Source organism: Carcharhinus amblyrhynchos, chromosome 13, assembly GCF_965287045.1.
Source record: "Carcharhinus amblyrhynchos chromosome 13, sCarAmb.v2.hapA, whole genome shotgun sequence".
Lineage (NCBI taxonomy): Eukaryota > Metazoa > Chordata > Chondrichthyes > Carcharhiniformes > Carcharhinidae > Carcharhinus > Carcharhinus amblyrhynchos.
Genome location: NC_137336.1, coordinates 66,271,094 through 66,291,873, shown reverse-complemented (window position 1 = coordinate 66,291,873; position 20,780 = coordinate 66,271,094). Strand labels below are relative to the sequence as shown.

Below are 20,780 nucleotides of genomic sequence, written 5' to 3'. Positions count from 1 at the left end.
AAGGTCAGAAGTTCTAGACCTAGATTTTCCCTTACCAAAACCCCTCAAAATTCTGAGCTCTTCCATTCCAGCATGTGGACAATTCAACATATTACCAGGTAATGTTGGGCTCAAGATTTATCACCTACAATCATGCTGAAGCTTAAAACATTACTCTAAATTCCCATACTTTCAGTAAATAAATTAGGAGATTAGACAGTTACCATATTGCATTGTTACAAACCATTTTATCATCTCCACGTGGCTTAAATGAGTTCTTTGAAGTGTAGTTGAATTGCAGCCACGTCACCTGTCTACCTCCTGGTCTGCCCCTTATCAGCCCAGCCTTCTGATCAGTCTCTTGCAGCCTAGACTTCTCTGCCTGTCATTATCCCACATGGCCTCTGACCAATCTCCCGTTTTGCTTTTCTCTCTCTCTCTCTCTTCCACCACCATCCCCTCCCCCAATCCCAACCTTCCAATCGAACGCCATTCACTTTAACTGCTCAACCTGCCATTAGCTCATGGCCTCATGTTTTCCACCTTGGCCTGATACTAACTCCACAGACTGATTGTGACCTTCTCCACCTGTCCATTTCTATCAAAAGGCTTTGTAAGTGATAAATATTGAACACTATGTTACCTGGTAATACGTTGAATGATCCACAAGCTGGAATGGAAGAGTTCAGAATTTTGGGGGGTTTTGATAAAGAGAAACTCTAGGTCTAGAACTTCTGACCTCCGGGATTTGTACTCCAGAGATTCTACAGAAGATGAGCCTTCCAAAAGTCCCCTAGCATACACCACCTGGGAAGTTCAAACTTTCATGGCAATTACATTGCACTGGGAACCATCCTATACACTGATTTAAATTGAAGACTTCAATGGTTCTGACTCTCTTAGCAGAATAGTTAACCAGGAAGGAGACTACCCTCCTGATTTTTCTCTCATCCTACCCACTGATAATACACCCCTTCACCACTGTCACCTCATCCAAATCAGTGAGGTGATGGGTTTTATAAAAAGAGTAGGCGATCCAATTCCACAGATTCCTGCCCCCAGCAGTAAACAAAACCAACTTTATGGCTCCAATTCATATCATCCATGTTTCTTTGAAGCAGCAAGTATTAACAGTGCACATGGGAAAGGCTGGTGGCTCAATCAAATATCTTTATTCTTTAAGAATTTGGACATGGAGTATTTCTGAACGGAGCAATCTCTCTCTATACCAACATCACACACATAGAACCCGAAGCTGTCTGAAACCCTATGTAGTGATATATGTAAAACTGGAACCTCTGGGGAACTTTCATTTGGTCTTGTTGACTTTAACATAAGCAAGCGGGCTGACATGCATGCAACCTCCAAAGGGACACCTTGGTACCCGAGTATTATCACTACAGATATCTCATGCATATTGCATACAAGGAGTTTTTTTTTTAGCTCATTGATTTGATTTAGCAAATGGTATTAACCAGATATTATCAAAGCCTTGTTAATCCTCTAAACTTATTAGTGGTAAAGTTTGTATGATAATATCCTATAATATCTCCACATTAGGACAGCAGCGATATATGACAGTATCCTCTATAAAGTCCACAAGATAAACAGCTCAGCAATGCAGCACTCTATCATGATGACATTGGATTGCTAGTCCACATTATAAAAATGACATCTTACAGTGGGGCTTGAACTCACAACCTTCTGATCAGTGGCATGATTAATAGGAAGTAAACTGAGCCATTGTGAAACTCTCAGAAATAAAGCTTCTGTGGTCAGTTGTGAAAATAATTTGCTCAGTCTCAAACTTAAATGCTGAAGAACAGAAACAGTTTGACAGGCGTAACAGTGCAAAAGCAGAACTGGTAAAAATAATGGCATATTTAATGGGCTGGACATCCACTTAACCTTACTTCTTATTACTATTTGGGACATACCAAAGAGCTAAATAGCCAATGAAATACTTTTGAAGGATACTGTAGGAAATAAGGCAGCCAGTACGAGCACAGTGAGGGTTGACAGACATCAGGGAGAACTTCCTTACTCTTCTTCAAAATGCGTGGGGATACTTTTACGTTCAGCTGAGATGGTAGACAATGCCTTGGTTAAATGTCTCACACCAATATTTAAGTGATATTGCCGGTACTAGCTCCAATGAGCTGCACTGAGAATGCAGATTAACTAACAGTCAAAAGATAACTTTGCTTGAACTAAATCAGAAGATCAGCTATCCTGAAGCAAACATAATTGGTAACATATACCCAATCGACAGAAAACCATATTCATAACGTTGATAATTGGATATTTCACCCTTTCAGCATGACTGTCCAATACTTTTAGCGAAGTGACACAATTGATGCAATACTTTCTAAATTACTGACGCAAAATCGGGACACTAATTTTCCTTGTCTGGATAAGCAGGTAAACTCTGAAAGAGCTTTGCTTGTAGAAAAGTATGCGGCGGATTGTAATATCCTGAGTGTCAGAGGTCCAATGTTTACCTCAAAATAAGACAGGGTTTGTGTAAATCTCATGTTTAATAAAAATGAAAGTTCTTTCAAAGCTCATTGATATTAGTGCCTCTGTTAATGAACAGTAGGTCAGGTTCTAATGAGGGGGTGGGACTGTTAAATAAATAAAGGCTGATTAATCACTGGGTTAGCTGCGAAGCACAACTCACTCAATCAGTTCAGCAGCCTAAAGGACAATTTGTGAGATGCCAAACTCATCACCCAGAATTTTAAAATAATTTTGAATGCATTATCACAAGTGTATAAGATCTTCATGGTAGTTCCTAATTTAAGTCAACTAGATGAAAACTTGTTGCATTTCAAAGTCACCCCATTCACTTCATTTGTGCTCTTCACCTATATAATACAAGTCTGCATGGGGTTTGCACTTCCAGGGTAGTGTTTCATTTTAGTTTCTGTATCAGTCACATGGAATATCTGTTTTCATGTGCTGTATTCCTTTTTGGAAAATGTTTTTCCCTATTGCAAGATTCTTTTCAATAATTGCTTTTCAGTAACCATCTTGCAGACAGTTGCTACTTTACCATATCTCTAGATCCAGGTACAAGAGCCATTACTGAAGTAACAGATGAGGTTAGCCTTCAGGAAGATCTAAATAATGTCCCCAAATGGGCCAATATGTGGAGAATAAAATTGAAAGCAGAGAAATATAACATCATATGCATTAGCAGTACTCAATGTCCCTCAGTACCCAACCAGACAATGCATGATTTCCCCCTTGGGGTTACAAAAGTGTGTTTTACTTGGGAATCCACATCCAAAATAATTTAAAGGGGAGTGTACAAAGTCTCTAAGGCATCAAAAATGCTTCAGTTCCTGAAACAGAATTTCCAGACTCTTCAACTACAGTAATGTAGCAGACATTGGTTAGACCACACTTAGAATATGACATAGCCACTTGGGATCAACACACTGCAAAAAAAAAAGAAAATTATCCTTCTCTGAGAAAGCTCAACGTCAGTCAGCTCATTTCATTACAAACACATACTCCGGAATTCTAGTGTCTCCCAGCTGGTCATGTCACTAGACTGGCACAGTCTCCAGAACTGAAGACAAGCCCATAGGTTGAGATTCCCAATAAAATTTAAAACGAAAAATTAAATATTTTTAAGTAGTACTTTAAGCCTGAAGGTGAGCAAGTTCAGAGTTTATCACCAACAAATCTGACTCTTATATACCTAACATGCTTCCATTCCCCAGCCCCAGAACAATTATGCATTGGAATATTACAAACCTTAATATCCATGCACTCTAAGAGTTCATTTGAGGAAAATGTGTTCGTAATGAATCAGGAAGCCTGACTAGAAAGGAACATAGTTTATTACAGAATGCAAAGTAGCACCATTACCATGGTGAACACACACTAGTCCCTTCCCGGGATCACAGTTAAGTGAGCCCAATTTCAGGCCTGCCTTATAAAAGGCTTAGTTAATGAGTTCCAGCCGGAAGGACACTGGTTATTCCCCATAGACCTTGTGGAGCTTATCTCAGTGTTGAACTTTTTAAATTGACCATGAACCACTCACTGTAATGACTGTGAAAATTCCCCGATGGAAAACAACAGCGGGAAAACATTCCAAATAAGCATGGTGGTACACTGGGTTAGCATCATTGCCTTATAGCACCAGGGACCCAGGTTTGATTCCAATCTTGGCTGACTGTCTTCTGGAATTTGCATGTCCTCCCAACGTCTGTGTGGGTTTCCTACTGCTGCTCTGGTTTCCGCCCATAGTCCAAAGATGTGCAGGTTAGGTGGAGTGGCTATGCTAACTGGCCCCTTAGTATTAAATATATATAGGCTAAATGGACTAGCCATGGTAAAATGCATGGGGTTACGAGGATAGAGTGGGGGGGGGGAGGCCTGGGTAAAATGCTCTTTCAACTCAATGGGCTGAATGGCTTCCTTTTGCACTGCAGGAATTCTATGGTGCTCCAGTGATGAGTGAGAGACAATGAAAATAAATTTAAATGGATTCAAAAAAAAAAGCCTAGACATTTTGTTCAAGACACTGGACTGGGATTTGAGCTCACAACCTTCTCACTCAGACAAAAGTGCTACCAAGTGAGTCACAGCTGACACCTAACTGCATTATCTGCAGCACCCAGGCCTGTGGATATGAATAGGGGCTCGTTATTCCAGCAAGATTGGTGACAATAACACAATGTGTCAGTGTCATTAGTGTTTTGCTAGAAGTCCCATTGTGATTTTACACATTAAGGGAGTTTTAAAGTAAGATGACTTGATTGCCTGTATTGCTTGGTGACAGCAGACAAACACTGAAGATATTTAAGGTGCCATGAAAAAGTTGTGATATCATAAACGACTCTATCTACCGAGTGTGTCTAGGTACACAGTTATCGAAAATAACACCCTGTGTGCAACTCTGCTATGAAATAGTAAAACATTGAAAATCATAAAATGCTGTTTATTACTGTCTCTTGAAATAATGTGCTCAGGTTTCAGAATACATTGTATGGAATTGATAAACCTGCTTGGTCGTGTCGACTGGTAGACTGGCATGACACCCAAATTATGTTCTGGTGGTCGCATGACTAGAGTATTCGCCCATTGCTATTTTACTTCAAGTTTACTGAATCAGGTAATACCCAATATCAGGTAAAAATACTGCACAACATACTATAACACTGAAAAATACTGAATACAAAATGCAGAATATTTGGAATAAAAGTGTATCTACCATTTAAAATAATGTCACTGTACGACCCATCTTATTGTTTTGCACTCCTTTAGTTTTTTAAAAAGAATGGTCAAGGCGAACATCGCCATGACTAGCATTGTCCATGTTTGGCAGCCTAGCATCAGAATAGCCAGTTGGGCTATATGTTATCATTTTCATGTGCTTAGATGTATCCATAGGACGCAGATGCATGTGCCCATATCAGTGATGGATGTCTTGCGAACCACACAAGTAGTGATCCTTGGCACTGAATATGCCCAAAGAATTGAGCCAAGTCTGTGAGTAGGAGCTTTCCTCAACCTAAGAGTTTAAATATGGTAGGAGAGAAAGGAGATCTAATCATTAAAAGTAGCAGCACGAGTTGTCAAGGTCATAAAAATTCAAACAAGGCACTGGGATTATTTTCCATATAGAATTTAGAAGTTGTGTTATATTTATACATATATTTATCTTCGTTAGACCACATTCATGAAGCATTGTACACTTTTGTATTATGTTTGCAAACAAAATAAGACAGACACATTGGAGAAGGTGTGAAAATGATTTATAGAACAGAGATGACAATTGTCAGGAAAGAATGACAAGCTGGGCCTCCCTTCTCTGGAAAAGAGGTGCAGAGGTGGCCTGATAGATATCTTTAAAATTGTGAAGGAGTTTAGAACAAAGAATGTGATGAAGTTTCCGTTTGCAGATGAGACCAGAACTAGGGGTGATAAACATAAAATAGTGACTAAAAGGTTCAACTGGCCATTCAGGACAAACAACCTTACCAGAATGTGGTTAGAATATGAAATTTGTGGCAGTATGAATAGTATTTGAAGGAAATCTAGGTAAATACTTGCGGGAGAAAGGAATAGAAGAGTATTGCAATGTTTCCTTTACCCTTTCTTGGTTATAGACACACTGGTTTGTCGCTCTGCGTGGCCTCTTGCAGATTGCAGCACATGCATGCATTTTATGGAACACTGGCTTTGTGCAGACTTGCTTGTTGCACTGTGTGATTCATTTCTTACTGCCATATGGTCAAACATCTTCAAAGCTTAGAGTGATAAGTGACCTAAAGATTAGAGCGATATGTTAATAGGGTTAGAGAAAGTAGGTTCATAGAATCCCGACAGTGCAGAAGGAAGCCATTCGCCCATTTAATCTGTACTGACCACAATCTCACCCAGGCCCATCCCCATAACCCCATGCATTTACCTGCTAATCCCCCTAACACTAGGGTCAAATTAGCATGGTCAATCCACCTAACCCGCACATTTTTGAACTGTGGGAAGAAACCAGAGCACCTGGAGGAAACTCACGCAGACATGGGGAGAACGTGCAAACTTCACAGAGACAGTGACCCAAGATCAGAACTGAACCTGGGACCCTTGCGCTGTGAGGAAGCAGAGCTAATCACTGTGCCACCGTGCCGACCAAGGTTGGAGGTGACTGCTGAAGAGCATAAACACCATAAATCTGTCGGGCTAAATGTCTGTTGCTGTGGGGTTAATTACCCCAGACACTGAAGGTGAGCAGAATTAATGTTTCCAGTTGTGTTTGTTAGTCTGTTTTGAAGATAGGACCAGCAGTAAGCCATTCAACTCATCGAGCAGGCTCCATCATTCAATAAGATGATAACTGATCTGGTTGTGGTCTCAATTCCAGTTTGCCCTCTTAATCCTTGACTCCTTCAAACTGAATATGAAATTCTATCATATTATGATTGCTGTAACCTAAAGGCTCCTTTATTATTAAGGTTAGCAACTAATCATGTCTCATTGATCATTACCAGGTCTAGAATAGCCTGCTTCATGGTTTGCTCTGGAATATACTGCTACAAGAAATTAACCTGCATACACCCGAGTTCATTTTCCAGGTTATCTTGGCCAAACAGATTTGCTCAATACACATGTAGGTTAAAGTCACCCATGATTATTGTGGCAACTTTCTTACATGTTCCATTTATTTAGTCACACCCTCCTGTCCATAAGCAAATCAGAAGTCCTTAGCCCAAGAAGTGTGACTGCTTCCTGGTACAAAGTGCCGAGTTAGTTTTCCACTCCTTGATGTAGCCCAGTGTCTAAGCTCACTCTCCAGGTCAATGACTGAGCCATTACTACACATGCATTTGTCCTGGATGACACTGGTGTCCATAAAATTCCTATGTTCTGCAGTCAAAACACAGAACCTGCCCTGCTGTCTTTATTATGTGCTAATTAGTTTATTATTTTTAAAAATTAATGAACAAACTCTACCACTCCGAATGGATTTTACTACTGCTAGTAAACCTTACGAGTAATGAGACCTTACAATTACTCATAAATTACACAAGTTTTGAAAGATAAATGAGCAAAATACTTATCAATAATTTACCTGTTCCCTTCTTCCCTCACTGCACTAAATTCAGTCACTCACCAGATTCCCAGGTTTACAGTCTGTGACTAGCTACACTCAGCGATGAGCTATTTTCTTCATGTTTGCTTATCTTGCCTGATTGTCTGTAATCAATACATCTCAAAAATGGATGGATTTCAAAGCAATTTGCTAAGTTCACAGATAGCATAGGCTCAAGGAAGAACGGGTTAGCTTTTTTGGGAAAGATGCAGATCCAGATCTGAATCTTGGAATTTTTAAGGATCAGTTAAATGGGACCAATTGTCTTTTCCTTTAGATTGTTGTGGATGAATTCATTTAGAACATTGTTGATTGTTCTAGGATGTTGTGGATTTCACCAGAGCTGCCACATGGGAGCAGAGTTTGCAGAGCAGGTTGTTGGATGTGAATTGGTCTGAAGATTCCTCGGAGAGAGCGAAGTATAAATTCTTATTAAAAGCCTTTCTGTTTTCAGCTTTTAAATACAGAATATCAAGGAACATCTGCATAATTGAAATACTGTTGTATTAACACAGCATGGTGAAGGTGTACACTCATTGTAACAAGGCAATTGTAGTGAATATCAGTTACACTATATTACTTGTAAATTTCAGGCTCCATTTTAATGTCTGGGGGTCCTCCAAAAAGATCATTTTGTATGTCTAACAAAATTTTGGTATGCGTGATTGCCATGAGGTGGGAGACAACATTGTTTTTATGTTTAGATTACAATGCAAAGTTCAAATTCTCAGTCTGAGAAAATAATTCCTCTCCACCTCAAAAGCACACAAAAAGACACAGTATACATAAGGGACAGCTGGAACACCTGGTATGGGTGAGGAACATGGAACTGATCAAAATCAATAAACTCACCCAGCAAGGAAAGACTCAATGTCTTTGTTTTGACTTCATTAACTGACATGGATCCAGTTAACATTAGGTCTCCAGTCTAGAATAATTCCCATATGCTAACTGCAGTTTTAGATGATGTCACTCAAGAGGCTAAATGTGAGGTGATGTGAAGGCTGGTTAGTGTTAACTTAAGTCATCTCTTCCACCTCAGCAATAGAAGTAGTCTCACAACACCAGGTTAAAGTCCAACAGGCTTATTTGGTAGTACAAGCTTTTGGAGCACCGCTCCTTCATCAGGTGAGTGCCAAATAAACATGTGCTACCTGTTGGACTTTAACCTGGTGTTCTCAGACTATTTACTGTGCCTACCCCAGCCCAACACTGGCAACTCCACATCATGACATCAATGCCCAGGAATAATGGGGCTGGGAAAAGGAAAGTCAGCATTCACACTTCTGATTCCAGCTGGAATTTGCATTTTTGGACTTTTGAAGAGTATAGAATCAACTTCCGCCTTGATTCTGTCACTTGAGCCTCAGTAACTACATGACGAGTAGTACTACCCTTTTGGCCCAACCAACTATGGGCAGCCCACTAAGTGTTAGCATCTTTGTTGGCAGAGAAAAAAAAATGCACAGGGACATTAAAAACTGAGATTTAAAGAGAGATAATTTCCTATTCCTTTATCTCTCACATTCTTCTACTGTGCATGCTGTAAAGAACACAACTTTCTGCCAAAATGCAATAACGAAAACAGATGAGCCTACTGTCAGCTGACAACTCATACAAAAGAGTGATGTTTTAATGAGATTATTGAATTAACTTCTTGCTGAACACAAGCTAAAGAAAAGCTGCATGAACAAGTTATGGCTTTTAAAAAGATTGATGTGCCAAAAGGCTGGCCAAACCTCATTAATCCAATCAATATCAATGCAGAGATCTAACAGGCCGAAAAGCGCATTTTAAGCAACATATAAAACATTGGTAGTTTAATGAATTATTTTAATTAACAAAATTGACTTAAGTCAAACATTTTACAAGAAAATTGGGAGAGGGTACGAACAGATCTAGGGTCCCACTGGCTTCACTTTAACTTCTTTTACAGTACGCGGGCTAGGCCAGCATTTATCGCCTATTCCTCACTGCCTTTGAGAAAGTGGTGGTGAGCTACTTTCCTGAACTGCTACAGACTCTATAGTGTAGGTACACCAACAGTTCTGTTAGTGAGGGTGTTACAGGATTTTGATCCAGCAACAATGAAGGAACGGCGATATATTTCCAATACGATGGTGAATGACCTGGAGGGAAACTCCGGGTGGAGGTGTTCCCATGTATCTGCTGACATTCTCCTTTCAGTTGGTAATGGGTGTCAATTTGGAAGGTGCTGCCTAACAGCCTTGGTGATTTTCTAATGTATCTTGCAGATGGTACACACACATACCATTGTGTGTCTGTTATAGAGGGAGTGAATGTTTATGGATGGGATGCCAATCATGTGGGTTGCTCTGTCCTGGATGGTGTCAAGCTTCTCAAGTGCTGTTGGAGCTGCACCCATCCAAGCAAGTGCATTATTTCATTATACTCCTGACTTGTGCCTTGTGGATGAAGGACAGGTTTTGGGGAGTCAGGAGGTGAGTTACTCTCTGGAGCATTCTTAGCCTCTGACCTGCACCTGTAGCCACAATATTTCTAAAACTAGTCCAGTTCAGCTTCTGGTCAATGATAACACCCAGGCTGTTGATGTTAGAGGATTCAGCAATGGTAAAGCCATTTAATGTCAAAGGGCAATGGTTGTATTCTTTGTTGGAGATGTCATTAACTGGTACTTGTGTGGGACTCTCACCTCACCTCTGGGGTGCATGTTTGATCCAAAGTTGTAATGAGGTCAGGGGCTGAGTGACCTTGTTGGAACTCAAACTAAGCTTCAATGGAGCAAGTTATTGCTAAGCAAATACCAGTTAATGGCACAATTGATGACCTCTTCCATCATTTTATTTATGATTAAGAGTAGACTAATGAGACAGTAACTGGGTGACTTTTTCCGGTTTGTTTTGTACATGACACACTTCGTCAAGTTTCCACATTGCCAACATTGTAGCTGTCCTGGAATAGCTTGGCGAGGGATGCGGCATGTTCTGAAACACGTCTTTTTAGTATTATTCCCTGAACTTTGTCAAGGCCCATAGTCTACTGTATGACATCTGTGATGCTGGGGACATCTAGAGAGGCCGAGATGGATCATCCACCCGCACTTCTAGACGAAGACTGTTGCAAAAGTTTCAGCCTTATGTGCCAATATGCCGGGCTCATCCATGACTGAGGTATATTTGTGGAGCCTCCCCCTCCAGTGAGTTGTTTATTTGTCCGCCACCATTCACAACTGGATGTGGCAGAATGCTGAGCTTAGATTTGATCCGTTGGTTTTGGGATTGCTTAGCTATGTCTATTACTTGCTGCTTAGCATTCAAATAGTCCTGTGTTGTAGCTTCACTAGGTTAACACCACATTTTTAGACATGTCTATTGCTGCTCCTGGCATGCCCTTCTGCATTCTTCATTGAACCAGGATTGATCCCCGACCTTGGTGGTTATGCTAGAGTGGGGGATAATCCAGGTCATGAGGTTACAGATTAAAGTTTATTTATTAGTCATAAGTAGATTTACATTAACACTGCAATGAAATTATTATGAAATTCCCCTATTTGCCACATTCCGGCACCTGTTCAGGTCAATGCACCTAATCAGCAAGTCCTTCAGATTGAGACAGGAAACCGGATTACCCGAGGAGAATGTGCACACAGACAATGACCCAAGCCAGGAATCAAACCCAGGTCTCTGGTGCTATAAGGCAGCAGTGCTAATCACTGTGCCACCATCCATTGTAATCAGTACAGTTCTGCTGCTGTTGATGGCCCATAGCACCTCATGAATGGCCAGTCTTGAGTTGCGAGATCGATTTGGAGTCTATCCCTTTCAATATGGTGGTAGTACCACACAACACAATGGAGGCTTTCCTCAATGTGAAGATGGGATTTTGTCTCCAGAAGACTGAACTGTGCAGTAGTCACGCTTACCAGTGCTATCATGGGCAGATGCATCTGTGGCTGGTTTGTGATGCAGAGTGAAGCCAGCAGCACATGTTCAATTCCTGTACCGGCTGAAGTTATTCATAAAGGCCCACCTTCTCAACCTTGCACCTCACTAGAGATGTGGTGATTTTCAGGTTAAAGTCACTATCAACCTATGGTCATTTTACCTTTATTGCATATGTCATGTTATTTTCAATTGTAAGAGAGAGAGATACACACATACACGGGAAAGTAAACGGTAAATTAAAAATTAAGTTTATTTAAATTTAGTTTAATGGAATTGTATGTTTTATTAGGTTGAAAAAGGAAAATTAAAATTGAAGTAAAACTTAAAGGCAAGAATAGGGAATCTAAATCGGATACAGAAAGAAACAGGAGGATTAGAAATTGTTCTCACTTTTAATTTACTTTAGGATTAATCAAGACACCTCCTACATCTGAGCAGATTTGGTAGAGCATTAATGTTTCTTCTCCCCACCAAAATACATCATCTGGACACAGTTGGTAAGCCTAGTGAAATAAAAAATCCCTAAATTTACTGACAGCTGAGGTGAGCTTTGGCTAACCTTTCTCTAAGCGTTATCGACTGCTGATGTGGAGAGATTAAGTATTGTATTCATCATCTGAATGCCACATCCCTGTTGCACAAATCTGTTACATCGCCTACCTTCATCACACCTCATAGCACATCTGCAGCCAAAACATCATTCGTGCCTCACCTATCCCAGTGCTTTCCTGACCAAACAACCATCTTCCACCGTGCATATACCTGGATACAACCAAAATTTTGTTGGACATAATCAGAGGTCACATGAAGTCCTGTTACACACATAGAGAGAGAATTGAACCAATATTGAATCAGGATACCCCTTTGTCAGAGGTGAAGACAAGGAAAATCAGACATTTATACTAATGAGGACGAGGGAAGGGAAGGTGAGATGCTGTAATTGATGGAAATGGCACAAACAAAAAGACAAAGGAAATGTAAGTGGTGATGATAAAGGCTGTTTCTAAGAATATCCATTAAGAGATTGGAGTGCGCAGATGGAAGAACAAAGGTGCAGAGTATAGGGATGTAGTATGGGCCCTAGTGGATAGGGGAGAGGGAACAAGATGCAAAGCGAAATGTTAAAAATGAATAAATTAAGAATATAAAGTAATAAAAATAGATGTAGATAAAAAGAAGAAATGTTTTAAAATGGGTGAAGATTGAGGAGACAGTTCATGCTATTGAGTTGTTGAACTCAATATTCAGTCCAGAAGCCTGTTAAGTGAGGATATGTTTATCCCTGGCTGTTTGCAATGTCCCAGTAGAACCCAACGCAAACTGGAAGAACAGTACCTCACCTCCCGATGTGGCATTTTACAACTTCCAGACTGAACAGAGTTCAACAACTTCAGAGCTTGAACTCGCTCCTCCACCCCCATTTATATTAATTCATTTCTTATTTTCATCTTAATCACCTATTCTACTTTATATTCTTATTTTTCCACTTCTAACATCTTGCTTTCCATCTTGTTTCCCCACCCTCCCCACCCCACTAGTCCACTGCCACATCCCTACTATCTGTACCTTTATCCTGCCGTTTAAACATTCCAATCCCTTAACGGACACTCTTAGCACCATTATCAGCCTTTATCATCATTATTTGCATTCCTCTTGTCTTTTTACCTATGCCATTTCTATCAATTACAGCTCCGTTCTCTCACTAGTATAAATGTTGTCTTTGTCCTTGTCTTCAGCTCTGATGAAAGGTCACTCAGACTCAAAATGTTGACTTTACTACAGATACTGTCAGACCTGCAGAGATTTTTCAGCATTTTCTCTTTTTGTTTCAGATTCTGGCATCTGTAGTATTTTATCCTGTTCACCCATCATTCCTGTGTTCACCGAATTACATTGGCTCTGTCCAGCAACATCTCAACTTTAAAATTCTCATCCTCATTTTCAAATTGTTCCATTGTCTCACCGCTCCCTATCTCCTCCAGCTGCGCAACCAAAAAAATTTCTTGGCTCCAGCATCCCTGATTTTAACCACTCCACAACTGTTGGCTGAACCTTAAGCTTTGAATCCTTGACTCTGAAATCACTTTGCTAAACTCCTCTACCCTTCTTTCTGCCATTAAGATGTTCCTTAAAACCATGCTCTTTGATCACATTTTGGAAACCTCTCCTAATATCTCCTTACAAGGCAATGACAAATTTTGTTTGAAACACTTCTGTGAAATGCCTTTAGGATGTTTTATTACAGTCAAAATTTTAAATGGAAGTTGCTGTTCTATAGTAAGTCAGAGCTTTGTATGCTTACGGTACTTACACACACACACACACACACACACACACACACACACACACATTAAAAATAGCTTGATTCCACTTTAAGAGCCCTAGTTTTGTACTGTTGCCAAAAATGTGAAATGTTTAGCAAGTTAGAAGAGTGAAGTAATAGCAGACTCAGCTTTGTTTTAAATATCTCACTTTCATACAAAAACAGATGGATCTATCAAAGAGAAAAACATTCATATTATGGTGAAGTAATGCATATTTATCTATGCAGGAGACAAGTTGCATCAGGAAAAGCCATGAAAATTTGTCTGTATTGTGCACTGGATGAAAGATACATTTCTACTTCAGCATTTCTACGTCACGCTAATGTCCTCTAATCCTCTATCTTAACTCCATCAACATAACTTTCCATTCCTTTCTCCCTCATGTTTACTTAACTATCCCTTAAATTCATCAATACTATTAGCCTAAACTGCTCAGTCGTAGCAAGTTCCATATTCTAATCAGCCTCTAGGTAAATAACTCACACTTTTGTACCCTAATTTTGATCCCCTCCCCCCCCACCACCAAACAAGTTGCAACATCTTTTCATCTATCCTATCAAACCTTTTCATAATCTTAATGATCTCTCTTAGCTCACCCTGCAACATTCTGGAGAAAGGAACCTCAGCCTGTTCAATCTTCCTGAAAGGCACAAACTCTCAGTCCTTACATCATCTTTTTAAATCTTTTCAGTAGTTTCTCCACAGGTGCAATCATCTCTTCCAAACCTCTGTTCCTGCATATTCCACCCACATCTCTGATAAATGACGCGAGGCTCATGAAGAACTGTTTCTCAAAGAATCTATCTTCTGCTCTGCCAGATCCCCTTCCTTGATTTAATCTCCCTCTCAAAAGCCTCTCCCAACTCAATGTTTACAACCTACTTCCTTCTTCCCCAACTCCTGCGTACTAGATTTCTTGTTTATGGACCCTCTGTGCCAAAATAGATTTTTTCCTTACTCTATGGATTGAGATAGAAGATCGACCAATATTGTATTCATTGCTGAAACATGTTGAAAGGGCTGAATGGCCTTCTTCCATTTATTAAATTTAATGCAATTGCACTGTTCTTGCCAATCTAAGTTGCTTCTAATTAGCCCCCTCTTTCCAAGGCTCTTGCGCCTCCTTATAAACTACCTAATGTGAGTACTAAGGGCAGGTTAGAACTTGACTGTGGGTGCCCTCCTTAGTAAACTGGCCAACCTGCACTCAGCCACAAGGATATTGGAAAATAACTGAAGGTTGGGAAACAGAGACACTGGCGTGTAGGAAGCACCTTCCATGCAGTAATAACTCTTTCTGAAATGATCAAGACTTAGAACACACATCCTTTGTTTACCTCAATTGGGAAAGACCAACAATTAAACTTTTGACAGAATTGTGAAAACAGACCCTGAAATATGGGTCACGGACTGTGTATTCTGATTATAGATATAAATAATCTAAATACATCTCATAGAGGCATTGAGGTTTACAGCATGGATACAGGCCCTTCGGCCCAACTTGTCCATGTCGCCCTTTCTTTTTTAAAACCCCTAAGCTAATTTCCTAGGAATATGTTGGGCTTTATAGATTAAAAACTAACTAGCATGATGTTACTATCAATCTTCCAGTATCTTGTCTCCATCTCTAATGCCTCGTATTTATATTTCCATGTGTCCACCTCACATGGAGACAGCTTCCACACAAGCCCCTTACTTCAGAAGAACATCAAGTCAGTGTTGTTTTAACTCGTTTTAGGACATACCAAAATCTACCGGTATCATTGCTGCAATTAAAGCAAGCAGAACACTTACAAAATCCAAACTAAGAACGACCCAAAGTTTGGACTGGGTACACCAAGGGTTCTTACCGTCCTCGTTTTCATCAAAAACCGGCGTTTTATGGGAGTGATTAGCCCCCATCTTCAGCTCCTGGCTATTTAAAATCGATCACATTGCCCGAGGGGGAGGCAGGCGGTCATCATTTGGTGAAATTCACACATTCAGCCTTCCATGCTAGTCAGGCTCCAGACCCGATTCTTGGAACTGCGTGGGTGGGCGAACAGCATCCACTCTTAATGACACCGGCAGCGATGAGGGACAGGAAGAGATGTCATTTTCAGAACATCAGCCCTTCCATCTACAGCCACCTCCGCCTGTTCCTGAAAAACTTTCCAATGAAATATCATGTAGATTCTCTGTCCTGCCCTCTCCCGATCTACTGGACAAGAAATGCGAAGAAAGAGAGAGCGAGAGTATGGATAATCTGCTCAAACGGTTGTTGGGGGAACCGGCTGTCTAGGAAACGCTCTCTGAGGAAGAGACTGTAGACATTACTGAATCACCAGTCAACTGAACCGCCTCGTTGTCTTAATTAAGGCTCAACATTCGTTTGCTTAAAAGAAACAATCCATCACCCCACAAAAAAGGGCGTCCGTAGGTTTGATTAAAACCAATACATCACAGCCACCTGTACTGAGGTTTAGAAATGAAACCAGTTTTTCTAACACTGTGCAGTCAATCACCGGAGGCAGGGTTAAATCGGAGGCTGCAGCGGTGTGAATCTGAGTCGCACTGAACTTGGGAGTGCCCCCTGGGCTGACCCGCTGATCACTCGTTCTCTGGACACACACCGATCATGATGTGGATATGCCGGCGTTGGACATCTACTATCAAATAAATCGGTTGGACTTAAACCTGGTGTTGTCAGACTTTTTACTGTACACACCGATCAGCCAGATAATAATCCGTCTAGTTTCAATCACTTACCTCTGCTGGCAACTGTGGATTCTGGAGTTATGAGTTGAACACGTGTCTCCGGCACCGCCCCACCCCCGGGGTAAGTACGGGGACAACTTGCATCGATATTAACGAAGCTGCAAAGGGGGAACTTTGCAAAGAAAAGAAACAGTCAGCAGAAAATGGAAGCGAAAATCAAAACAGCTGCTCTAAGACATGAACTGATGCAACAGGGAAACGCCAGGGATACAGGCAATGAATAAAGGGAACTGAAACTTATAGTTGGTCAGTAAAAATAAGTTGAAGTGTGGGCATTGGTAACTGATAATGGTGTCAAATGCCTATGGAGCTCGTGGAGAAGGAAAAATATTTTTAATTCAGTTTAACTGTGAGCATACAAACTGAAAAAGTCATCCACGCGTAATCAATTAAAGTTTAAAAAACTATTTGATAGTATTTATTTTGAAAGCTATAAATGAATTAAAATGCTCCCATAAAAGCACGTGCTGACGATGTTTTTTTCTCTCTATTACTCAGATTTCTTTCCATCCTTAAATACCAAAGAAACATCGCTCTAAAGTGACATCTGCTGGTACGAAGAGTAAAAAAAAACATACAGCACGGACACCACCACGCAAAACGGGAGAGACTTAACCAACGATTCTGTGCGAGGGAATCCGGCAATTTGTAATCCAGCCCTGGGAATCTTCCATAATTACTGACACTCTGAGAGCTCCTACAAATTCTCAGAAATTGTAAATCCTCAATGCAGTTAGCAGTCAAGAAAAAAATCTGCTATTATTAAAAACAGTCTGCTTTTAAACCTAAATTGGCATTGAAAACTAGCACAATGAAAATGAAAAGCTTTAAATTTAGTTTTACAAACAACTGGGATTATTGTGTCGACACTGCAGTATCAATTGCCATGTAAAAGTGGGGTATGGACCAAATATCTAGGCTGGAATTCTCCCAAAAAATTCTAAGTTCCCAGCATACCGGGAAAATGGGAGTAAATCTTGCCTTTTTTTTAAAAAGCATGATTTCCAGAATGACAATTGTATATTTTTATAAATTATACATTTTTCAGCCTAAACTGGGCCAGCAATTTAAACTAGGACTGGAGAACAATACTTTATGAAATTTATAGCTTCACCAGTTTAACTATTAATTTACAATAATTGTTGAATGATATTTCAAACTTGAAACCTAATTAATTGAAATAAGGTAGAAATGCAGGGCAGGTGATGTGTTGCAGTGTTGGAAACACCAGTGTGATCCACAGCAACCAGATTTGCAGTAAGTTCAGCTTCAGGAACCTTGACTGAAAGTTCATGAGCTGCATACCAAACTTCAGACAGTGGCAGTCATATTCCTGAGCTTAATAATTCACATTAGGTCAGGGATGGAACCTGGCACAAGTAAAACAAATAGGGGGATCCAGAAGTTAGCACTGGAGGAGCCTCTTTGCACATGTCTAACATGTATGAGGTTCTTGGTGCCGATGTGAATAAGAGCAGAGGCTGCAGATGGATGAGCAAACTAGTCACTCACCATGGTGCAAAGGGGCATTCAAGTTGGGGGGAGTAAAAAGGAATACAGTAATGGTAAGAGACAAGAGAGTTAGGGGGAATAGGTACTATTCTGTGTAGCTGAGAGTGTGACTTCCTAAAGCTGTGATGCCTGCCTGGTGCTAGTGTTAAAGACATGTCCTCATGGCTGCAGAGGAACTCTGAGTAGGAGAAGATGGATCCATTTGTCATGATCCACGTGGTGACCAATGACACAAGTGAGACTAAGAAAGTGTTCTGCTTAGAGAGGATGAAAAGTTGGGGCTTAAGTTGAAAAGCAGAATCACAAAGGTGATAATTTATGGTTACCACCTGATTCACAAGCAAATTAGCAGAGGGGAAATAAGATCAGAGTTTAAAGATTTGTGTGGGAGAAATTCATCAGACATTGGTTGGGCATCACTTGAACCGCTGAGGGACCAGTGTCCAAGTGAATTTACTAACTGGGGTGTAGAGGGGGCCTTAAACTAAATATTGTGGAAAAGATGAAGGAAAGCTGAAGAGAAACGACAAGACAATAGTGCAGAGTAGGGGTGTGGGCAATGATAATCAAATTATAACGGGGAAGGACTGAGTTTACAAACATAAGAAAGGATCAATCGGAGTCAGAAAAGAGAAAAATGGCATAAAGAGAAAATTAAGTTTTTTTATCTGAATGCTCATAGCACTTGTAACAAATATTTGACATTTGAGAAGGATGGAAAGAGTTGGGACAGCACTATTAATAAACAATTAAATCTATACAGCAATGAAAATGATCTTGGCTTGAAGACCAAGATGTAGGATCAGTTTGGGTAGAGCTGAGAAATAACCAAGTGTTCTACAGATCTCCTAGCAGTAGCTACATTGTAGGACAGAGAATAAATTAAGAAATAATAGGAGCTTGTAAGAAAAGTACTTCTCCCACCACCAACATACTATGGCTGCATCGTGTACCAGGTACAAGATGCACTGTAGCAACTCATCAAGGCCCCTCCATTTGCACCTTGACCTTTATTGCCTTGAAATTTAAAGTTTATTTATTAGTGACACAAGTAGGCTTACATTAACACTGCAATGAAGTTACTGTGAAAATCCCCTAGTCGCCACACTCTGGTGCCTGTTTTGGTACACTGAGGGTGAATTTAGCATGGCTAATGCACCTAATCAGCATGTCTTTCGGACTGCGGGAGGAAACCGGGGCACCCGGAGGAAACCCACATGGACAAGGGAGAACGTGCAGACCCTGCAAAGACAGTGTCCCAAGCTGGGAATCTAACCTGGGTCCCTGCTGCTGTGGGGCAGCAGTGCTAACCACTATGCCACTTTAGCAGCTGACGTATAGGAACACCATAACCTGCACATTCCCTCCAAGTTATAGAATCATGGAAAAACTACAGCACAAACAGGCCCTTCGGCCCACAAGTTGCACCAATCTTATCTCTACCTATAACCCTCAATCCTATTAAGTCCCATGTACTCATCCAGAAGTCTCTTAAAAGACCCTAATGAATTTGCCTCCACCACCACCAACGGCAGCCAATTCCACTCACTTACCACCCGCTGAGTGAAAAACATACCACTGACATCTCCTCTGTACCTACTCCCCAGCACCTTAAACCTATGTCCTCTTGTGGCAGCCATCTTAGCCTTGGGGAAAAGCCTCTGAGAGTCCACCTGATCAATACCTCTCATCATCTTATACACCTCTATCAGGTCCCCTCTCATCCTTCATCTCTCTAAGGAGAAAAGATCAAGCTCTCTCAACCTATCCTCATAAGGCATGCCACTCAATTCAGGTAATATCTTTGTAAATCTTCTCTGCACCCTTTCAATGGCTTCCACATCTTTCCTATAATGAGGCAACCAGAAGTGAGCACAGTACTCCAAGTGGGGTCTGACTAGGGTCTTATACATCTGCAGCATTATCTCCCGACTCCTAAACTCAATTCCTCGATTGATGGAGGCCAGTACACGATACGCCTTCTTAAATACATCCTCTACCTGCGAAGCCGAGTTGAGAGTCCTATGAATGCAGACCTCAAGATCCTTCTGATCTTCCACAATGCTAAAAGTCTTACTCTTAATATTATATTCCTTCATCCCATTTGACCTGCCAAAATGAACCATTACACATTTGTCCGGGTTGAAGTCCATCTGCCACTTCTCCACCCAGTCTTGCAACCTATCTATGTCATGCTGCAACTTCTAACATACCTCCAAACTATCCACAACACCTCTGACCTTCGTGTCATCAGCAAACTTACCAACCCATCCCTCCACTTCATCATCCAGGTCATTTATAAAAATCACAAACAGCAAGGGTCCCAGAACTGATCCCTGGGGCACTCCACTGGTGACCAACCTCCATGCAGAAAAAGACCCACCTACAACCACTCTCTGCCTTCTGCGGGTAAGCTAGTTCTGGATCCACAAAGCATCGTGCCCTTGGATCCCATGCCCACTCACTTTCTCAATAAGCCTTGTATGGGGGACCTCATTGAACACCTTGCTAAAGTCCATATAAACCACATCCACTGCTCTTCCTTCGTCAATGTGCTTAGTCACATTTTCAAAAAACTCAACCAGGCTCGTAAGACTTGATCTGCCTTTAACAAAGCCGTGCTGACTACTTTTGATCATACTAAACTTCTCTAAACGTTCATAAATCCTATCT

General features: G+C 40.8%; 1 protein-coding gene across 1 annotated transcript in view; it reads right to left on the bottom strand.

The window, feature by feature from the left end:
- Positions 1 to 16,605, bottom strand: part of LOC145351562 (serine/threonine-protein kinase 32A-like) — a 241,343-nt gene extending 224,738 nt beyond the window's left edge. Inside the window, exon 1 of the mRNA XM_080201156.1 lies at positions 15,689 to 16,605. Coding sequence (XP_080057282.1) covers positions 15,689 to 15,740 — 52 coding nt within the window. The 5' untranslated portion in view covers positions 15,741 to 16,605. The remainder of the gene's footprint in view (positions 1 to 15,688) is intronic.
- Between the last annotated feature and the right edge of the window lie 4,175 nt (positions 16,606 to 20,780).